General features: G+C 53.3%; 2 protein-coding genes across 2 annotated transcripts; one reads left to right on the forward strand and one right to left on the reverse strand.

Annotated features, from left to right (window-relative positions):
- Nucleotides 1–284: 284 nt before the first annotated feature.
- HER10_EVM0008118 (SNF2 family domain-containing protein) lies at nucleotides 285–7,704 on the reverse strand. Its single transcript, XM_035483057.1, has 3 exons — nucleotides 6,464–7,704; nucleotides 6,368–6,385; nucleotides 285–6,178 (listed from the first exon to the last, which is right to left on the reverse strand). Exons 1-3 carry the CDS (start codon nucleotides 6,472–6,474, stop codon nucleotides 529–531), a joined length of 5,679 nt encoding a protein of 1,892 aa, XP_035336278.1. The 5' UTR covers nucleotides 6,475–7,704; the 3' UTR covers nucleotides 285–528.
- Nucleotides 7,705–10,952: 3,248 nt separating this feature from the next.
- Nucleotides 10,953–15,162, forward strand: HER10_EVM0012423 (RecF/RecN/SMC N terminal domain-containing protein). The gene is made up of 3 exons (XM_035481819.1): nucleotides 10,953–11,171; nucleotides 11,230–14,495; nucleotides 14,553–15,162. Exons 1-3 carry the CDS (start codon nucleotides 11,134–11,136, stop codon nucleotides 14,849–14,851), a joined length of 3,603 nt encoding a protein of 1,200 aa, XP_035336664.1. The 5' UTR covers nucleotides 10,953–11,133; the 3' UTR covers nucleotides 14,852–15,162.
- Nucleotides 15,163–22,367: the final 7,205 nt, after the last annotated feature.

The raw sequence follows: 22,367 nt of genomic DNA on the forward strand, positions 1-22,367 counted from the left end.
ATTCACACTGTTGATGTGGAGGGCAGAGTACGCCATCCTATCACAAACTTCTCAGAACACGATTGCAGGTATTGTGTATTATCTAATCAGATCGTCTCCATTATCCAGCCAACAGAGAATCAGTGTTGACGTTGTTTGTTGCAGTCTACAGACCATCTCAGATAACAAGGAACGTCAAAGGCAGTCACAGTCACACGTCAGGAGCGTCAGCCATCCTTTGTGAGTCAAGGTCAGATGCAGTGAAAAGTTGAATCACGAATGGTCAAAATAGTGTAAATGCTCAGCTGGTTTCTTTCACCCCAACGTGCGTCGTCTGAGTCGTAAAAATTGCTAGTGTCATATAGTACAGGTGTTTCCGCGCACACGTTTCGTTATGAGTACACTACTGCGTGAGAGGTCTCAAGCCTCCCTATCGAAAAGGCATCCAACTCGCTCTTATCTAAACCAGATGCCAGGCTAAACTCCATACAAAGACCCTTGACGGGCTCCCTCCAACCTCCTGCTGATACGACCGTGGTCGGGGTATTATTACTGCATGGTCTTCAAGAAACCATCCAGATCGAAACTCTCCTCATACTGGCGATTATCCCATAGGTCGCCCAAATCATCAAGCCAAGCCTTCTTACCGGGTTGCTTGCCCGTGACGACATCTCCTGTTTCGATATCCACCATGTCTTCCTCTCTACCCTCCATCGAGTTTTGCGGCTTGTCTGATATGAGACTAGGTCCTGTGTCCCCGAGATTGAAGAGATCAAGAATTTGATCTGTATCCATCGTAGCCAGGCCCGCGTTCTGCTGATTGACCACAGTGGAAGCGACATCGATCTTGAAGCGTTGCAAGCTTAGAATTTTCTCTTCCAAAGTGCCTCTGGTCACCAGCCGGTATACGTTGACGACCTTCTTCTGACCGATACGATGAGCTCTGTCCATGGCCTGCATATCCTTTTGCGGGTTCCAGTCATGTTCAACGAAAATGACTGTGTCGGCACCCGTCAGATTGAGTCCCAAACCTCCGACACTGGTGGTCAGCAGCAAGACATCGTACGACGGGTCGCTGTTGAACTTGTTGACAATGTCCTGACGCTTGTTGGCTTCGACTCCACCATCTAGACGAAGGTGGGTGACGCCTGGCAGCATGGTCTTGAGCACCGTATTCTGGACCATGTCCAGCATCTCCTTCATTTGGCAGAAGATGAGGGCGCGATGAGGCTTGATTGGTTGATACAGGGGGTCATTCGACTCGGCTTCTTCCACACCGATGCCGCAATCGACAAGTAGGTCTCGCAAAGCGGTCAACTTGGGTGCATGAACCGGATCCTCGAGACTGGTGCCTTGCTTGTTAAGGATGCGCTGGGTCTCTTCGTACATGCCGTGTCCAGGCTTCATGACCATGGCTGGAGAGTTGCAGAGCTTTCGCATGTACTGCAGGGCCTGGAAGATGTGTGACTTGGCGTCCTTGTCCTCACGGCCGGCCTCTTCTTGTAGCTTCTTGCCTTGCTTTCTGGTGAAGTCATCAAACAGCTTCTTCTGAAGGTCGCTCAAGTCGCAGTAGTAGTTCTGCAAAATCTTGGGCGGGAGGTCATCTAGAACCTCCTCCTTGAGGCGTCGCAGAAGGAATGGCAGGACTTGCTTGTGGAGAGCCTCGATAGCCAGAGCACCCGCTTCTTGCTCCTTGGAAGATGCCTTACTGAAGCGACTTGCGGCGATGGGCTTGGCGAACCGGTCCAAGAAGACCTTCTCGGCACCAAGGAAGCCAGGCATCAAGAAGTCGAACAAGGACCAGAGCTCCAAAACATTGTTTTGAATAGGTGTTCCGGTCAGAATCAGTCGATGGTTGCTGGCCAATTTCTTGACGGAAATCGTAATCTTGGCCTTCGGATTCTTGATCAAGTGTCCCTCGTCCAAGATGACGTAATTCCAGTTGTACTTTGCAAGAACATCGGCGTCGTTTCGGCAGACATCGTAGCTGGTAACGACGATATCAGTCTTGTCCAGGTTATCCTTCATACTCTTTCTCTCGGCTGGCGGGCCAACGTAGGCAGTGACGCTCAAGAAGGGTGCGTAAGTCTTGATCTCCTGCTGCCAGTGGCCGGACAACGTAGGAGGGCAGACGACCAGAGATGGGAGACGGCGAACATCGGGTGCGCCTGTCTTTGCGTACTCTTCGGCGCGCTGGTGATGGTCGCTAGCAACCATGCAGATGGTTTGCAAGGTCTTTCCGAGACCCATGTCGTCGCAAAGAATGCCGTGCAAATGGTACTTGTTGAGGAAGTGAAGCCAATTGACACCATCTTGTTGGTATGAACGAAGTTCTGCCTTGATAGCGACGGGAATCGGGAACGATTCCACTTTCTTGGGGTCCAACAGTTGGGAAATGAATGTTCGTTCGCGGTCCCTGCCCTTGAGCAGCTCTTCAGAAAGTCCAGGAGGGTCTGGGATGCCTGCCTCCAGTGGCACGAGTTTGACGAGGGTTGCAAAAGACGTTGTCGCAATCAGACGGATTTCGTTATCTGAGTCGCTCATGCGGCCCAGAACGGGAACAATGAGGAAGATAACGTAAGGAAGAATGGCGTCGCCCATCACGGCAATCAAGTGGTAAATGGCTTCGATCGCACCTTGACGGAAGTTGAGGTCGATAGGGTTGCTGATGGATGGCAAGACGTTCTCGACAAGGGCTGTCATACCCTCGACTGTAATGACGCTGCAAATAGTAGCCATGCATTTCGCTGCCATGTAACGGAAGACAGAAAGCTCAGAATGCAAGGCTTTAATGACTAAAGGAACCTTCTCCATGATAAATGGATGCATGGCCTTGTCAAGAGTTGGCATGAGCGTCCGGATAAGGGACAAGGCATCGACGATTTCTTGGCCAAAGGTATTCTCGGGGTCCTTGGCCTCTGCCGGCAATGCGCCAGAAAATGCCTTGACAAGAGGATCCTCCATGAATACCCTAATAGTAGGCACGGCCGTGAGCAGCTCGGCGCCGTAGGTTTTGGAGAGGATCTCCAGCGCCTCCTTGGCGCCACGACGGGTGATGCGAGCAGCCTTGACTTCTTTTGCCCACTTGGCAGCGTCCGCATGATCGACTCGATCTTCTTCTTTCTGCATTGAAAGCACGCAATCTGTCTTGGTTGCGTGGACAGGGAACTCTGGAGTCTCGGCAACTTCCACGCAAGAGAATTTGATCAGGTTGGAAACAACCTTGTCGGCCGGTCCACGACGACCCATCTCGTTGAATACTTGCACAAGTCTCGCAATGGTCGCTGATGCCCGGCTCTGAAGCACTTGGTTGTCTTCTGTCTTGATGCTGTCCATGATACCCTTGATCAGTGGGCTGGGCTTCTTGGGCAGGGCCTTGATCGCAACCAATGCGCATGCTGCGCCTGCTTTGATGCGGACGTCTCGTGAGTCTTTGGCGGCCTTCGCGTCGGTAATCGCAGACACGGCAACTTCTCTGGCCTCGCTCAGCATCTGGCTGGCAACTAGACGCTGTCCTGGAGACATGGCCTTCTTAAGCTTGTCGAAATCCTCTCCGACAACCTTGTCTGCAACGGCAATGGAGAAGGCACCTGGACCTGCTTGCTCGTCGCCCTGAACTAGAACAGCCAGTGTCGGGAGCCGACCACTCGACACTTTGCCGTGGTCGCGGAACATGTTGAGAAGTTGTTGACACTGAGATCGCACCCGGTGCATGAAGCTGACTAGGTCGCCGTAGTGAGCAGGACGTTCAGTCTCAATAATTTTCTGAAGAGGCGCCGCGTATCTTGTTGCTCCTTCGGCAGGGCCGTTGGTAGCGTACTCGTCAATGACCATGCATGCTGAAAGCTGTGTGGACGAAGCTCGGTCTGAGATACCGGCGAGAAGGAGCTGGTCGTACTCGGCGAGGCTGGCAACCGGAATAAAGGACATGATCAGGCCCATGGCTCTGGCAGCTGATACTCTCGACCGAATCAAAGTATCCATGCCAACGAGGTCCACATCTCCCTGGATCATGTGCCCGTCGACGTCATGAGTATGAGAAGTGACTGGAACGTCATCCGTCTTAGCAGATTTGCGACGACGCTTGTTTGCTCTCTCGGGCCCGTCGGGAGATGAGGCCTTCCGGGCGGGTGTGGCGGCGACAGGTGCATACGTGCCGCCTGATGGCTTTTGGAATAGGTGGGCGGGCATGGGCAAGGGATGCCGGGACACACCGATAGGGTGTAGCGTGAGTCTCATCAGAGGCTCAACGTGAGCAGCGAACTCGTCGGCAAGAATCTCGGGTGTCTGTGAAAGTGAGCGAACCAAGGCTGTCCAAACGTCCAAAGACATTGCCAGTGTTTCTCTGTCCCTTTCAACCAAGACGTTTTGGAAGATGAGTCGTAAAATTCTTCCATTGAGCCAGCCTCGAGAGTTCTCAGCTCCCAAATTTGCGAATGTCATCAAAGCCTTCAGTACAGCTAAGCGAACGGAAGTAATGGTGTGTCGAAGGAAGGGGTACAGGCGTGGCACCAGCAAGGTGAAGGAACGCTCCTCGTCTTGTGCGGCGGACGTCTCCATGGCCTGCAGGACTTCGGGATAGCTGCAGAGTGTCGCAAGTAAATCCATGATCTTACCAGTGCTAGCACTGAGATCGTCACCAAGGTCGGCCAAACTGCCCCACATGATGTTGATGAGGCTATCGATAGACCCAGGTCGTAATGTGACGAACTCCTTGGTCATGGGGAGCAAAGTCGCAGCGCTCACTGCTCTGACGTCGTCGTCATGCTCCTCCAGGCCCTTCATGACTAGCCGAACAACGCCATCGATCATCTCACTGTCCTCCAACAGCAGGTCCTTCCTAACCGCAACGACGTATCTCAGTCCAACCATTCCACCGTGGCAAACAGACCACTGAAGCATGTCGAGCTGGAGATCATCCTGCATGACCATTTGATAGAGAATCTTGTAGATGCCATGAACAGATTCTGCCGGGATATGGCGAAGGACCGATCCGAGAGATTGACCGATAGTTTCGCGAATTGGCGCGACCGAGGTATCAGAACTGTAATCGGTAAATCTGTCCAGCATCAGGACGCAGCAGAGCCGGCAGGCCAGATCATCCAACCAAGCCTGGTTCAATCGATCATTTTCAGCCCGTGACTTTGAACGAACCCTGCCAGCTCCACCTCCGTGGACACGAATCACCTCCCGAATACCCATCGCAGCTCCATGGCGGGTCTCCCAAGAAGGGTCAAAAAGGTCGACCTTGAGGAAATCGCATAATCTGTCGTAGGGCCACTCAGCACCCTCCATGGTCTCATCAACCTCGATTTCAGACTTGATCGGTATTACTTGTCCCTTGAATTCGCTGACAACCTTTGATTCCTCATCGACGTCCGCCGGTCTGTCCAAGTTGAAGTAGTCGTTGACCTTCCCGTTCTTCTGCTTCGCGTCGGCATCTGCTGCTGGTGTTTCGTCGAAGCCTTCGGACCCTGCTGTGGTTGTCCTTCTCATGGTCAAATCTCCAAATCCCCCTTTCCCCTGGGCAGCCTTTTGCAACTCTCTCTTGCGCTTCCTCTTGAGGACGTTGAGTTGCCGAGAGCTCAAGCCAGCTTCCTCTGCCGGTTGGCTTTGACCGTGGGAGGTGGTGCTCTCCTTGGTGCCGTTGTGGCCATTTGCTGACTCTTGCGGAGTAAGAGGGCTGGGTTCCTTTTCAACGAGGACGGGCATTTCGGCGTCCTCGAAAACTCTGCCCAACAGGCCAAGTCGTCCATTGAGGGTTTTCTTCTGGTGTGCCAGCCGTGCCGGGGGATCCAATGATGCCAGAGCATACTCGATATTGCCGCCTCTCAGAAGTTGGCGACCAAATTTGATGATGTGCTCTACATTGAGCGACCCCAATTTGAGGAGCTCGCTGGAAGAGAAAGAGGTAGCATCCTTTTCCTCTTCCTTTTTCACGTGGCCATTCTCTTCCGGCTCATCCTTCTTGACTGGCGCAAAGTCCTCATCCTCGTTAGGGTCGTACAGGGGTGCATTCTCGGTGATTTTGCCTATAGCTTTGGCTGCTGTAGAGCGTGTTTCCCAGTCCTTGTGCCGAAGATAAGGCACTACTCTGGAAAGAAGGTTGAAAAGTTCATCGGGATGCTGCTTCTGCCAGTCGGCAAGTTGGTTGACAGCGGTGTCACGAATCAGACGGGTACTGCCCGTTTCGAGAATCCTACGCGAAGCAGTTAGTAAGCGGTTGACGACGCGACGATACACAGTCTCTTGTTAGACTGAATATCAAGCTCGCTCAAAACGGGCATCATCAAAGCTGCATCCTTAGCTGAGCCAAACCCAGGAGAGGCAGACAGCAAGGATTCTGTAGTGTTGCTAGTAAAGAGCGATGTCATGTGGTTAGACTCACGTGACCAATCTGTCAAGTCTGTTGAAGCAAGGTTAGTGCTGGTTCCAAAACGATCGGATCTGCCTAATCGCAAGGGTTGCCAGGAAGGATTCATACCTCGACGCCATTTTGAATTAAGATGTATTTGATGAGAGTTTCATCATCAGACTGAACTTCTGTGAGAGATGTTAACTATGAGTTCAAAACAAGCGATGATGTGAGTCCGGGAACTATTGGGTGAAGGAAAGATGACATGATAAATGCTTGAAGATAGATACATGGATGCTACCTTCCCGTGCCCAAACAGAGATGATGCAGTCTGGGGTAGAAACTGAATCATGGCAGTTGGTGGAGTAACATATTGGTTGGATGAGGTGATCTCGATAGTGAAGTGAAGGGCAGGTAGATGCGATAGAGGACGCGCCGGACCGAAACGCCCAATGGCAAGTTGGGATTGAGAGAAATGGTGCAAGGTTTGGGGTGGATATGAGCATAACGGGGAAATGAAGGAAACGCGGACTGGACGAAGCCAGTACGTACCGAAATTGAGAAAGCGGGTAACGGCGATGGGGCCGGATGCAAATCGCGATCCTGTCCACTGCGGATCAAGCCGAGTCTTAATCAAAGGATGCGACTACCATGCATGCATCAGAAGTAGGACGGTGCAGGTTGAAATCGCCGCGTTGATTCGGAGCTTGTTGCAGGTTGCGGTAATCAAAGGCGGAGTGCGAGAAAGCAGCGTGAACACGTAAAATCTCGATGCAAGGCGTGATGCGTAGGCGCGTCGTGGATAGTTGGGGTGTGGTGCCGAATGGTCGCAAAAGCTGCTGTTGCAAGAAATAAGCGTCAAGTCGTGAGAAAAAAGAAAAAGGCGCCTATTAAAAAGGTGAGGTGAGGCTCGAAACGATGGGAGGGATGACGCCTTAAAGTGGGAAGGAAGAGGCGCGCATATGCAGATATGGGCAACACCACCTCAATAATAAGGTAAAGAGATTGGATTGGGGAAAGGCAAACGCAGTGCCAGCCAGGTGCGAGGCGGGAATGCAGTGCAGTGCGTGGAAGGCGCGCGTGGTTGTGGATGTGGATGGGGGATGGGGATGGTGCCTGCCTGAGGTACCAGATCCAGATCCAACCTAATGGGACGGGCGGGAAGGTACGGATAGGATACACTTACCTACTGAGGTGCTGCTGGGAGGAGCTGTGATGAGGCTTTTGGGTGAGGCTTGTGGTGGTTTGGGTGCCTTGGGGTGCTGTTGATGCCTATGGTGCTGACCAACCTGTGAGCAATGGACCAATGAGATGCAGGTGTTAATGGGGTCGCGTCAAAAGGGCAGCACCTCGACGTCGCTCTGGAAGGGAAATTTTGGGGTGGAGGGGCCCGGACAGTCTTAAAGGTATGCCTGCAGTACTTTTATAATTACCCGTGGGCCCGTGAGAGAAAAAAAATGGAAGGAAAGCCAGCCGTTCCTTCACGCAGCGACGGCGTCTCGCTTAATCTCCTTAGCGTCATCTAGTCACCTAGTGTCCCTGGTCCACCGCGCCCACCTCCACTCCCCAGCAAACAATAAACCCTGTCTGCCACTCTGCATCCTGTCGTCGTCGTCGTCTTCTCCGGCCGCCTTTTTCCATCGCATCGTCCCTTTTCGTCCACCTCTCCCTTTCGATATCTCGTCTCTGTTATCACCCTGGCCAGTAGTGCTAGCCTCACGAATCATCATCATCATCTCACCTCGCGACTATGCCCATTCCATCATGACCCCCCGATAATTTCACCAGGCTGAAAAGTCGGACAGCCGTGTCATCGATGCACTGCGGCTTTTGCAATCCAATATATGCATTTCAACGCCACGAGCCCAGCGACGCCATTTCTCTCAGGCGCATCTCTGAATGGGGCAGATGGGGGAGGAAAAAAAAACTTTACTCAACCTCGTCATGGAAGACTCACCAACCCTGAAGAGTGCAACAGCAAGGAGACAGGAACAGTCTCGTTGACCAAACCACACCATACACATACATACATCTGGCGTCGCGAACCCTCGGAACTCTTCCAACTTTTGAGTTTTCTCTCCGTCTCTGACAGACTGGCATTCATCCCTACGCGCAAAGTTCCGCTCGGCACTTTTCAGAACGGCGTCTCATCATCTGCAATGGCATCATTAAATGATAGTGAAAGCCAGTGAACACCTAGGCACATATGCTTCATGGTTCGCATGCGGCATTCGATGTTCTCTCCCTTGCGTGAGAAGGCCGGCGGGCCTGCCTTGTGATGTCTTGTTTCTTCCAAGGCTTGTAAGAATTGACGGCAGATCTCTAGCGGTTTCTCTTGGATACCTGCCACCGCCGTTGCCCCTTGCCACCGACTGACTGGGCGTGGCTTTTTCCCAAACCGAAACACCAAATTGCCATGTTGCCGTGGTATGGGACTGCTCTTCAGCAACACGCCAAACTCTGGTCATCCATCGCATCTGATTAAACCGACTAGACAGATCGGTCTAAGGCTTCCAAGCTGGCCCTGCGATGAGCAGGCCGGGCTGCCCCTTGGAGCCTACGCCGGACCTGCGCTACACACAGACAAGACGACCTCTTGTTCCTCTCACCCTATTCGCAGCACTGGGCACCAAGCAACCTTTCACGACCTTGCGCCGCCAGGAAATCCGACGACTAGGCTTGTTGCGGCAATGGACCACTGGATGACTGTCTACGCAGTGCTTTGGATGGATCAATGGGCTAAGGGATGAGATGGACCATAGGTAGATGGCGATGGGGGCAGGCGGATTGCGAATGCAGCAGACCAACGCCAGCGCGAGGATCATCGCAGGCATGCTTGGTGCAGCTGCGGCCAGTTTAGGCCGATGCCTCGAATGGGAAACAAGCTGCTTCGGCTGCCACAAGACGTGGGGTAAGCTTGGGAATCTCGGCGTCGCCCTCCCAGGGTCCCGAAAATCTGGCGTTCCAACGGCACGCTTCTCTGATTCGTCTTGGCCACCAGTCTGTCCCTTTGATCTTTGAAGGGCTGGCTGAGCTGACTTTGGTCGCAGCCACTTACACAGCACATGCTCTGCTATCGAAAACAAAGCGTTACGGACTTTTGGATTGCGATGGCCTCATGTCATCTCAGTAGTGCTCCGCTCGTCCCGTCCGTCCCCGGCCGTTCCAGGGCGAGCTGCTGGAGTGTCTGTCTTACCCGCCTCGGTCTTTTCGACTACCCTGGCTCTTGGCTTTGCTGCCATTTCCAGGTTTTTTCTTACCCCTGACGACTGCCTGAGCAAGCCAAAACGCAGACATCGATGGATGCAATCCCAATCATCGTCTTCTTGGCTTTCCATCTGCTGGCCTGCAAACTCGTTCTCTCTACTCTTTTTCCTCTGAATTTCGGACTGCACACCAGCGAATCGCCTTGGTTCCTGCTCTCCCACCGACACCTTAATATCCAGCAACGTGGCTGTCCTGTCAAAAGCTGGAGGGAGTACGTGTACTCTGTGTCGTCCGTATGGTCAGTGCGCATAGCTTCCCGGTGACTTGACTGGGGTACATATTGGACGGACCCAGCTCTATCCATGTTGAAGCTCAAACTACTTGCTGATCGCCCGGTGTCATGAATGCTGCTCAAGCCTCACGCAGACCAATAATCGAGTCTCCCGGTCGCTGCACACTAGGAAAAGTTTTGCACCGGCCTCCTTTAAACACAGAGCCACAGAGTCACAGACAGCTTTGCATACGCTCAGGCACACAGGCGCATGCCCTGCGAATAGTTGAAGGTCTGCGCGGAAGAGTCGGAACGTTCGAGGGATGTGAAAGAAGAAAGACCCAAGGAAAAAACGGGCTGACGCCTTGTGCCTCCACATTTAATGCTTGACAGGTGCTGTGTCGAAGAGAATGTGCCAGTCCAGGCTAGTGTGTCCGTCTATGACGAACTTCTGGTATTGCCGGAGATTCGCATATAGTTCTTCTGCGATCACGGAAACAGATGCTTCGTTGCGGAAGAAGTCTCCGAGCGCAAATGGCGAGACCGAGTCGCACTGCTAGCTTTCAAAGTATATCAAGTAATGGATGGATCTTGCAGAGATCCAACCACATATCGGCGAGTTTCACTGTCCCTGAGTAGATGGCCTAAGGTTGGGCTCAACGGCCGCCGCGGTATCGGAAGTTCAGCTAAGTCCTTGAATAAGCTTATAGAAACAACAGACGGATGGCATTCCTCGAGTCATGGGCATCGCAACAATGAAGCTTTTTTTTTTTTGGGGCTGTTCATCCCGCGAAGACAAGCAACAAACATGGAGTATTCACTACAGACTGAAAAAGAGCACGCAGCCAAGATTGCAAACCTAAAGTAGTCACTTCTGGGTTATCTGAGGAGTTTATCGGAGAGATTGATCCATACTCGGCATGCCAAAGAGTCTCATCTTTGCACAGAAAATGATGACTGAGTTGATGAGAATGAGAATGGGTGGATGGTTTAAGTGGAAGTCGCGTACAGTGTGAAATGGGTGTCAATATTGTCGCACACTGCTACTCGAACTGTGCGATTCTGCCTCCTTGACCATTTCGTCCTCAGGCACGCACCGCCTACCAAATGAGCGACGGCACCCCAGGTTTGACGCGCCCTGACCTGCCACGCTTGAGGACCTCGCGATTCCTGGACGCGTCGTCTATCCCCACCACCAACAGTCGACTGTTACGACTTCTCAGTATACCGATGAAAATACTGCGCGACTCGCAGCGAACTCCATCAGCGACTTCACCCGCGCAAAATAGCCGCCCTTGAGGCCGCGACTCTCACCCTCACTATGTACATCAAACAGTGCATCATCCAAGGCTTCAAGAGGTGTGTGCCCCCTTGCGACAAGACAACAGAGAGTGACACCCCACTGACTTGACGATAGCTACAAGGAACAGACTGTCATCGAACCCTTCTCCCCCGGTACGAATGTCATTGTCGGTCGCAATGGATCCGGCAAGAGTAACTTCTTCGCGGCGATGCGCTTCGTCCTGAGTGACGCCTACACTCAGATGACCCGCGAAGAGCGCCAGGCTCTATTGCACGAAGGATCAGGATCGGCTGTCATGTCCGCCTATGTCGAGATCATCTTTGACAACAGCGACGAGCGTTTCCCGACAGGAGGAAAGGAGGTCATTCTGCGTCGCACTATCGGAACGAAAAAGGACGAATACTCGGTCGATCGCAAGGTCGTCACCAAGAACGATGTTGTCAACCTACTCGAGGCCGCCGGCTTCTCCAGGTCAAATCCCTACTACATCGTGCCTCAAGGTCGTGTTACGGCCCTGACAAACATGAAGGAGTCTGACCGACTCACCCTTCTGAAGGAGGTCGCCGGTACCCAGGTCTACGAAGCGCGCCGAACCGAGTCGCTTAAGATCATGAACGAAACAAACAACAAGAGAGAAAAGATTGACGAACTTCTCGGCTACATCAAGGAGCGTCTCGCTGAACTGGAAGAGGAAAAGGAGGAGCTCCGTGGTTTCCAGGACAAGGATCGCGAACGCAGATGCCTCGAGTACGCCTTGTACTATCAAGAGCAGCAGCAAATCCAGGAACAGCTTGAGCGCATCGAAAACATTCGACAGAACGGCTTGGACAACACCGACTCGATACGAACTGAACTCAAGGATGCCGAAAAGACGTTGACCAAGTTGGAGTCCGAGATCCACAAGCTGACCAAGGAGATGGATCTGCTCAAGGTTGAGCGCCGGCAGCTCGAAGAGGACCGCCGCGAAACAGCAAAATCGAAGGCGAAGGCCGAGCTCAAGGTCAAGACCTTGTCAGATGGTCAGTCAGCGGCTGTTCAAGCCCAGCAACAACACGAGGCCGATCTCGCGGCGACCATTGAAGAGCTCCAGACGAAGAAGCAGGAGCTGAACAATGTCGTCCCGGAGTATACCAGACGAAGGAGCCAAGAGATCGAGAAGAAGCAGCAGCTGGACACAGCTGAAGCTACACGCAACCGTCTTTTCACCAAGCAAAGTCGAGGCTCCCAGTTTAAGAACAAGGCTGAGCGCGACAAGTACTTGAGGGCAGAAATCGAGGATTTGCATTCGAGGCTCATGAGCCACAAGGCGAACAAGATGGACGCTGATGAGGACGTCACCGGAACGGAGAACTCTATTAAGCAGCTCGAGATTGATGTCGCCAGCTTGAGAGAGCAGTTGCAAAGCTCGAGCGGGATCCGACACGAGCTTTTCGAGGAAGCCAGCAGGGCCAGGGAGACTTTGGACAAACTCGATGATGAGAAGAAGTTGCTCTGCCGTGAGGAAGAAAAACTCGACACCATCTTGCGAGATGCGCGCCAGGAGAGAGACAGGGCCGAGCGTGAGCTCAGCTCTATGATGGATGGCGACACTGCCCGTGGTCTTGCCACGATCAGGCGCCTGAAGCATGAGCAAGACATCCCCGGCGCCTACGGTACTATGGCGGAGCTTCTCGAGGTCAGCGACACATACCGCCTTCCTGTCGAGCAAATCGCTGGCAACAGCATGTTCCACTACATTGTCGACAACGATCAAACAGCCACATTCCTCACCAACCACCTCCGGTCTAATTACGGAGGTAGATTGACCTTTATGCCGCTGAACCGTCTCCATCCGAGAAACATCAACATGCCGAGATCCCAGGATGGAATCGTACCGCTTCTGAGCAAGATTCGCTACGATCCCATGTACGAGAAGGCTTTCCAGCAAGTTTTCGGCAAAGTCGTCGTGTGCCCCAACCTGAGCATAGGAGGCCAGTACGCAAGGAGTCACGGTGTGGATGCCATTACACTGGATGGTGATACCACAAACAAGAGGGGTGCGATGACTGGTGGCTACATCGATCCCAGGCGATCTAGGCTTGAAGGCGTTCAGGCTGTCAACAAGTGGAGAGACGAGTATGAGCGGCTCCTGCAGCAGTCTGATCGGATTAGAAGCCAGATCGAACAGAAGGAGCAGGAAATCACTCGTGCCATGGGTGAAGTTCAGAAGGCTGAGCAGAAGCTTCGTCAGTTGGAAAGCGGCTTTGAACCTCTGAGGCACGAACTTGCCAACAAGAACGGACAGCTCGAGCACGAGAAGCGACGTCTCAACGACGCCATGAGGCACCGCGATGCCGTTGAGCGAGACATGAAGATCTTTACCGAAAGTCTTGCTGCAAACGAGTCAGAACTCGCGTCAGACTTCAAAAAGTCGCTCAGTAATGCTGAGGAGAGACAGCTTGTCGAGCTGGACGCGCAAGTGCAACGCCTGCAAAAGGAGTGGAACGATGCCAGCAAGAAGCGGAGAGAAGCGGAAAGCCGAAAACAGATCCTCGAGACAGACATCAATCAGAACCTTCAGCTGCGTCTGGATCAACTCAATAGTCAGGCCTTCGAGAACAACACTTCTTCGGGAGAGTCTGGCAGCCTTAAGGAGGCGCAGAGGGAACTCAAGAAGCTCCAACGAGAGACCGCCGCCATCGAAGCCAAGATGCAGGAGATCGAGGAGAAGCTCGAGGAGCAGGGCGGCAAGCTCGACCGCCGCGAGGCCAAGAAGGCAGAGCAAGAAGAGATCCGCAGCACCGTCGCCGCAAGAGAAGCCAAGCAGCGCAGCTCGATCGAGAAGAGCATGTCCAAGAAGGCCGTTTACACGGCGCAGGCCGCGGATGCCGCCAAGGCGATCAGAGACCTTGGAGTTTTGCCCGAGGAGGCCTTTGACAAGTACGAGAGGATGGACCCCAGGCAAATCGACTCACGGTTGAAGAAGGTCCGCAACGCCCTCAAGAAGTTCCAGCACGTCAACAAGAAGGCGTTTGAGCAGTACAACAGTTTCACCCAGCAACAGGACCAGCTCCTGAAGCGCAGGAAAGAATTGGATGCTTCACAGGAGTCTATCGAGGAGCTTGTTGCCCATCTTGACCAGCGCAAGGACGAAGCCATTGAGCGTACCTTCAAGCAAGTGTCCAAGGAATTCGCCACCATCTTTGAGAAGCTCGTCCCGGCTGGACACGGTCGTCTGGTCATCCAACGCCGGACAGATCGCCGCGTCGACCCTGAGGAGTCCGACGAGGAGCAGAACCGCAGCGTTGAGAACTACACCGGTGTCGGTATTAGCGTGTCGTTCAACTCGAAGACTTTGGACGAGCAGCAGAGGATCCAGCAACTCAGTGGTGGTCAAAAGAGTAAGCCAGACCCTATCCCTAATGTGATCGTACCAGTCTTACTAACAACTCGTCCAGGTTTGTGTGCGTTGTGTCTCATCTTTGCCCTCCAGCAAACGGAGAGCAGTCCCATGGTCATCTTTGACGAGGTCGACGCCAACCTCGACGCCCAGTACCGTACCGCCGTTGCCAGCCTTTTGGAGTCTATCTCCCAAGAGGCCGGGACTCAGTTCATCTGCACCACCTTCCGCCCCGAGATTGTCCACGTCGCCGACAAGTGCTACGGTGTGACTTTCCACAGCAAGACGAGTTCCATTGACTGTGTACCTACCGAAGAGGCGCTGAGCTTCGTCGAGGGTGTCGCGGCAGGAAAGTAAAGTGAAGAGAGGATGATTGGTGTGTATGTGTGTATTCCGTGGGAACCATGTTCATGATTTTCGGTCTGGGGGGTGGCTTGAGGATTGGGGCTCCCCTCGTCATCGTCCGTTGACGAGAGGGGAGAGTCTCTTGGCAATGGCGTTGCGGCGACTTGTGGCGGTTGACTGTTTGATATCACGGGGGGCTTTGCCTTGTCTGTAAGTGAGTTCTGGTGGAATATGAGCTAAGGGTTTCTTATTCTGGCACCATTCATAGCTTCTATTACGAAACCCATCAATCACAATTGTTCATTCCCGTCAAAGAGAGAGAGACTTACTTGCCTCTTGCATTGCCAAGTGTGGCATTGCCCTTTGGGTGATGTGTAATCCACCCCATGCCACGACGACGAAGACCTCCTTCATCTTCATAGATGATCAACATCGTTAACATCATCATCAAACTCTTGGCCTTTTCGCATCCCTCATTACGCGGCCCGGTGAACAACTCATCACCCCCATATCTCTATCGCTAACGAATAAGCAGAACAGGTTCACCATATCTCACACTAGGCTGGTACGTTGTTCAACAAGCACATGCGGCTTAGGGGTAGATCTCCCGGAACCTTGCTTTCTACGTTGCGACTCTACGTCTCTGCTTAAAGGCCGCAGGGCTGTTGGATACCGCCTCATTGGTCAACCGTTCCCACGTCACCATCTGTGGCTGGAGCGACTTCGGGAAGAAAAGGAAGATTTTCATCGGAGGAGGAGGGGGAGGGGGAGGGGAAGGAGGGGCAAGGCATCGGAGACGATTGGCTTTCCTTTTTTTTTTTTGTCCCCTCGCCCTTTTGCCAAGAAAAGCAGGCCACCGCTCTTTTTTTTTCTAGACTACGGCCTACTCCGGGGGATCTACGGTCCTGCATATGAACCATACCTTGAGGCTTTTAGCCGAGGGGAAGGAGGAGGAGGTTGGTTGGTTGGAGCCTTGTTACTGGTGCAGTAGTCCTTTGCTTGGCTCTCGTGAGTTTTCTACTCAGCCTTGCCAGGGACGATTCTATCCGTACGGACCGTACCCGCCGGCCGCCGTGCCGCCATTGCCAAACTCGGAACTCTGGACATGTGCTATTCCTGGACAGAGAATGCCTGCGGGATGGATATCTGATCTGCGTGTGTGAAAAGAGGGTGTGTCACTCAATGGATGATCTTCAACTGGGATATTATTCTGCAGAGTTGTATGTGACAATGTTATCCGTGTTCACCCCATGTTACGATCCCCCCTTCCCTTCGGCACTTGCAGGTTTTGGAACTTGGTTCTCCCCCATCGTCGTTTCTGAAAAAAAGCCCCCCAGTTACGCGGGGGTTGGGGTTTGGGTGGGAGGATGGACCTTTGGGGGGGGTTGGTTTGACATTTGGCATGGCGGGGAGTTTTGATAGGTGCCCGACGGTGACATTTCCTGGGGGAGACCGGCAACGGCGAGGCAGACAAAACAGAGCCACCCGGAGGAAAGATCCGAGCCCATCATCAAGGGGAACCAAAAATCCGGGGATCATCAATCTTCCCCAATCAGAGCAGAAGGGTCAACTCGGGGCTGAGTCGAGAATAGAATAGATATCTAGCCGTACGGGTACGGGTAGGGGAGATGGGGAATTTGACCATTGTTTTACAGGCCAAGAAATGGCATGTTGCTTGAAACTTCTTGGCTGTCGAGTGTAACTACCACGATAGGACAGAAGACGAACACGGGGGAAAGGCGGCCGTCAATGCTTCAACAGAATTCTTGGCGAAGGGGTCTTTTTGGGGGAGGATCTCGACAAGAAATCTGGTACCCGACTTGGGATTGGAGAAAACCAAGACTTCATCAATGCCCGTGAGAGAATGACAGGAAGAGAGGACGACATGCGGGAAAAGAAACGCCAATGCCGATCTGGCCCCCAGCCTCAACCGGGCCAAGACCGATATTCGTGAGCATCGAAAAAGCTTCAATGCCGGCAAATCGTCTTGGGACTTCTTGGGGTGACGGGTCAGGGTTGGGGAAAAGGCTGAGGGCCTCTTGGAAACTCTTGGGTGCTCTTGGCGGGTTTGTAAAGCTCCGCTAGGTGTTTTGGATGGGGAGGAACCTGTTGGTTGAGAGCAAAACTTTTTTTGCATGTGTGTTTTTTTAGAAAAAAAAAAAAAAAGATGCGATGAGACGAAAATATGGGAAAGAGAGTTCAGACGTCTCTTCCCCCCCTTCCCGCCCGACGGGATTGATGGGCGATCACTCTTCCCTCTACGGAGGGATTCTCCGTACGGGACAGGCAAACCCCAAGCGTCGAGCGTGCCAAGCATGCAGAAGTGAGCGTAGGCATGAATTCTACAAGCGCCACAGGCCACGGGCTTACAGATTCTTCTCTCTCGAGGAACGTGTGTCGTCTCTACGTCGTTTGAGGTGGTTGCAGAAAGACCGTTAGAAGGTCCCCCCCTTTCCACCCCCGTACGAGCATCACATTTCTGTAGTGCAGTTTGTCTGCATGTGTCTTACCTTAGTCAATCACGTTGTTGATCTGGTGCCGCAGCGGTAGTACTATGTATAACTTCTGTGCTCATCCAACCATGAACCAAAACTGGTCAACGGACCCTGCAGGACTTTTGTGTAACTTGTACGGCTGTATGGCCCAAGAGGCACGAGCCATGTTTCCAAAACGGCGAGAGTTGATACGTGCCGCAAGTTATTACAGCACTTGGATGACCAAATCTGCGACTTGGCAAAGTCTTGCGCTGAATCAGTTGCAGTCTTGCCAAGACATTTTCGAGGGACGTTCTGACGAGTGACTACTCCGTACCAACAGAAACAAGAAATCGAGGCTGGCCTGCAGGAGCATGGGGATTACATCGAACATCGCATAACCCCAAGAAAATCACCGAGTAACACCGATTGAACCATCAACCACCCCCATGGGGACGGCCAATTGACCGGTGGCTTTCTTGGTTCACAACCTGGAAAGCGACTCCATTCTTGGGGCCTGCCCTTGGGGTATCCTCTTTGCTGTTTGGAGAAAATACAGGGCATGGTTTTCTCTTTGGTAACAGGCGTGACAGGTAAGTGGTCGGCCATTGGGGGCCGTGTTCAGAATGGAATACGGCCGATCACTACCGGCCTCGCCCACTACCAAGCTCAAGGGAGCCCACTAAAGGGTTGGCCTTGGTTGGTCGAGTTGAAGGAACTTTGAGAGAACCAAGAACCTGCTGGAAGCCTGGTGTGCCTGGAAACCCGGGTCGGAGATGGCCTGGTTGTCGTCGGTGCTCCAAACAAATGGGACCGGAGTTGAGAAATACTGGGGAAGGACGATGGGGAAGCAGAAGAGATGGAGGAGAAACTGGAGCCTCGCGAATGGTAGCGTGCCCTCGTGAGTCGTGAAAGCCTCGTCCAAGGTGCGCGCCCGCGCGGAGATGTGCGTGTGGGCAAATCACAATCTCTCCGAAATAATGAGGCGGTCAAGATCCGCGGACTCTTCTTGTTTAGCAGCGGGTATTTCTGCGCTGCGGCATGGCCAGCCCGGCGCTCAATTCGCGCCGACCGCCGTCCGGGTATAGCACGAACGTCGTCATTCGCGCAAACCACATCGATTCGACCACGCCGGTGCGGTCCCGAGGTACGGAGATGGGGACGATGGGGCAGGCGGGTTTGCCCTTATTTTCTTTGGATTAATCTTTTTTGTTCATAAGAGACAAGGAGATATACCCCCCGATTCAAGGCCTTTCATTGGCCAGGACAACCTGGGAAAGCATGGAATGCCAGGAATGGATACCGAGGACACGAAGAGAGTGAGAGTGAGATATCCATCGGCGCGATTAGCCCCGTATCCACAAGGAACCACTAGCCTCTAGTATCAATAAGGAACCGAGGAGGATTTGAGGAATGGAATGGAGTTCCCATTGTTGCATTAAGACGATTCGGCCCATGCCCAATTTTAGGGAAGGGGCTTTCCCTCGGACGGGTGCCACTCGACGAGGACGACGACGACAACGACGGCTACGACAACGACGGCACGTCACAGAGGAACCCCTGGAATCTCCTCCATCAGATTCAGACTTGGACTGGGTAATTGATGGGAACCTGTTTGACAACGCGCCGTTTCTGGGAAACCCCACGTCACGAATCAGCGAAGCACAAAGAGATTCATGGCAAAACGAACCGAAGAGCATAACATAAAAATAAAACTGGATCCTCGTTTTGAGCAGAAAACAGGGTCTCTAGTGGCTGGGAGTGGGGTCGAAGGCTGATTCAAGCTGAGGACGACGACGAGGATAGTAAGCGCCTCCGCCGCCGTAGGAGCGTAGGACGGCTGACGGCCAGGCTGATGGAGCTCTGGGGGCTGTTTTTGTTCGAGGTCGTTCGCCTGGTTTCAGTCAAAGTGAAGATTGCTAGCTGGTCATTGTCGTTGACTTTTCTCTTCTGATGATGATAAGATGGGACAATGCAACGCGACGGAACTCTCGCGGTTGCATCTGCCCTGTCCTCGACGGATACCACGTTGGAAATAGAAGCTTGAGCAATTCGGTACTTGGTCTGGCCTGGTATGGTTCGGCTCGAGACCTGACATCCCATCTGCTGGCGTTGGCGTTGGTACTGGTGCGGCAGCTTGTTGCTGCATTATCTTGACAGGAAGAGTCTGTTTGGTTGGGAGAGACGAGTCCGCTACGCCGTCGGGCCTTTTCCGACTCCCAGACCGCCACCTTCACAGTGCTATGCACGCGGCACGCCTCACTGGTGAATCAAGGCCCTCTGAAGAGCTTTCAGTATGAGCCAAATAACTCACCGTGGTATCGTCCTAATACACCTAAAAGACCCCACAAGTCTACGGCGAATTCCCGGGTGTAGAGACGGCTCCGTTCTGTTTTGAACGAGGGGCCCGCGTTTCCAACGTGGAGGGTTACATTCACCTACCGCCGCAGTGTATCCGTAGTACCGTACCCGTCGTGCGCCAACCCGACCCGACTACACACGTCGATGAGGCGAACTGTGCGTTTTACGGACGCTAGGAGACTTGTTGAACCCTTGACTGGTCGTGACATGCAGGAACTCTGGGGTTCGCTCATCGGCTGCAACTTTGCGCGCGTGTACGGAGTACCTTGGGTGTGTACCTGACTGTTTGTATGTGCAACCCTGTCAGAAACGAGACGGTGGCATCGACCTCGGCGGGAGTCGTATCTCAGTCCGTATCTTTCGACGTCGTATTCTTAGGGGCCTTCAACCTTGAGAAAAGGAACGTGGGTATGGGAGGATTGGGGCAACATTTGGCGATCTTGGACGACGGACGAACAAGCGCGACACATTTTTGACACGGCACTAAGGTACGCTCCCACGGCTCCCACGACGTTTACTCTCAGTCTCGAGTCTCGTCCGGGACTACAGGCCAGGGCCAGGCCAGGCACAGACGATTCCTGTATGCTTCCCGCGACTTGCGTTCCCAAAAGCCAAGGGAAGGGTGCAGAGTGGCTGGGGGGGGGCCGGGAACGTGGTGGTGGATGGGTGACGGTGACACAAGACGCCATCGAAGAGATACAAGCCTCTAGTGGCCGATCCGCAGATATCGGCTGTACTAAGGGCGGGCATCGTGTAGACGGGCACATCCGCCGTTGAAGAGTGACAGTGGTGCGCCGCCAGTGTTGGCGTCTGGTGGCGTCGTGCTTGTGTGTAGTGTGTACAGATAGTATGCGGTGCGTGCGGTGAGCGGTGTGCGATAGGTGTGTGCCATGTGTGTTTATGTCGTGATATGCCGTTGGTGAGTGTAGGGGTTTTGGTTGGACGAAACCGGGGGGAGGAATAGAGAGAGGAAATGCCAAGAGAAAGGAGGCTCAATCGGCTGTGCGACTCGACATTGACAACATTGTGATTGAGAGCTTGCGTTTCGGCCGTGGCTTTGAAGTCTGTGATGGTGTTGTGGTTGGATGCTGGTGGCAGGCTGGGAAGCGATGGAGGTATCTCCGACACGCAGCCAAGTCCAGCCCAGCCCGCTCTGCCGCAGCTTACGCAGATCACCACAGGTGAGGCAGGCGCGGCAGGTGAGCAAGGTGAGGCAGGAAGGAGGAAGACAGGTGAATTAGGAAAAGGATTGGCAGGAACCACGAAGTCACCCAAGGACCGAGGCAAGGCAGGTAGGTACTTGACGATGCTTGGCGCTTGCCGTTCGGAGTGCAGTTCATAATCCCAACCTTAACGGCAGGAATAACGACAGAAATCTCCGCCGTGGCCGCGGTGTCCCGTCGTCCAATTGCATATCAAAAGTATCTGCAGATGCAAGAGCGTCGTCGTTGACTTTTCCCGCCGCCACCACCGCCTCTGTCGCCGTCGCCGGACGTTGACTTTTTTTCTCCTCTCCTTGTCCCTCCATGTTTAATCGTACCTGGGATATGGCGTTCTTTGTCTGACAATCTTCGTCGGCCGCGCGGGACCAGGGTCGAGGTACAGACGACTCGAGCCAACAGAGCGGCAGACTGTGGTTCTGCACAAGAGACGGAAACTCAGGTACAAGGGACCCCCACTCAATGAATGAGGCCCCTTGTTGCACAAATCGTTTTGTTGTTGGTTCTTATCTTGCATCCCACAGCCTTGAGCATACTTGCGCACGCACAAGCCATCCGAAGACAGGGCAGGCAGGGCAGGGTGGCAGGGCACCTTGTTGAAAGTGCAAGGCTCACAACTAGTGTACGGATAACTCGACGGGAACGACCAGAGTCGGAAGAGCCACCCGACGCTTGATAGGCGCCATCGGTGGCTCGGGTCAATTGACTTGGGTTATGACGATGCAAGTGGCTATTTTACCGGTCACGGTCCAAGCTCACGACCCGGCAGAAGTCAGAGGTTTCTCACTCGAGGCTAGAGTCTAATTGCTAAGCCTCAATTGACGAAATGTTCAAATCAGACAAGTCAATGCCCTTGAGGTTGGGATTATTGGGAACTTGGGACCTGGGTAGGGGTTGGGGGGAAACCGAAAGAAAGCCCCATTGTATGTTTGTTGGCATAGAGCAGGACTCCAGGAGGACGTTGCGTAATTTGTGACATCTGACTTGCCTGCCTGTCGCAGTGTTGTGCGGCTTGCTTTTCATTTGCGCCTGCCTTTCGTAAACTCGGCCTGCTACTCCGATTTCCCCCAGCTTTTTATTTCATTAGAGTAATCTTGGCAAGTTGAGGCCTGGGTCAAATGGTCAAGTCACAAGTCGTAATTGGAAAGTGAGATGGTCATGTCTCGGCCCCACTATTTCCTTCCAACCTTTTTTTCCACAAAACATTGCTGCAAAGCACCAAAAGGAAGGAGTGAACCGAGATGGGCGCTATGCTTCCTTTGGTAGGCAGACACGGCAGGAGAGCCCAGGGCCCAAATGTTCGCATCTCGGTAATGACGCGAGATGCAGGACCAGCCGGGTTTGAACGAAGAGAGAGCGAGACTCACACCCAAGCTTTCCCGAACATTGAGCCTTTGATTTCCCTTCAGCCTGATTTCCTTGATTTCTTGGAAAGTTGGGGGCCCGTAATCCGTTGCCAATGCCATTTCGGTC

The sequence above is a fragment of the Colletotrichum scovillei genome, assembly GCF_011075155.1.
Source record: "Colletotrichum scovillei strain TJNH1 chromosome Unknown Contig00003, whole genome shotgun sequence".
Classification (NCBI taxonomy): Eukaryota; Fungi; Ascomycota; class Sordariomycetes; order Glomerellales; family Glomerellaceae; genus Colletotrichum; species Colletotrichum scovillei.

Excerpts from the sequence above, each read along its gene's own strand:
- HER10_EVM0012423 (XM_035481819.1), top strand. The coding sequence starts at position 11,134 with ATGTACATCAAACAGTGCATCATCCAAGGCTTCAAGAG. Across the intron at positions 11,172-11,229 it reads ATCATCCAAGGCTTCAAGAG|CTACAAGGAACAGACTGTCA; the intron begins GTGTGTGCCCCC and ends ACTTGACGATAG. Across the intron at positions 14,496-14,552 it reads ACTCAGTGGTGGTCAAAAGA|GTTTGTGTGCGTTGTGTCTC; the intron begins GTAAGCCAGACC and ends CAACTCGTCCAG.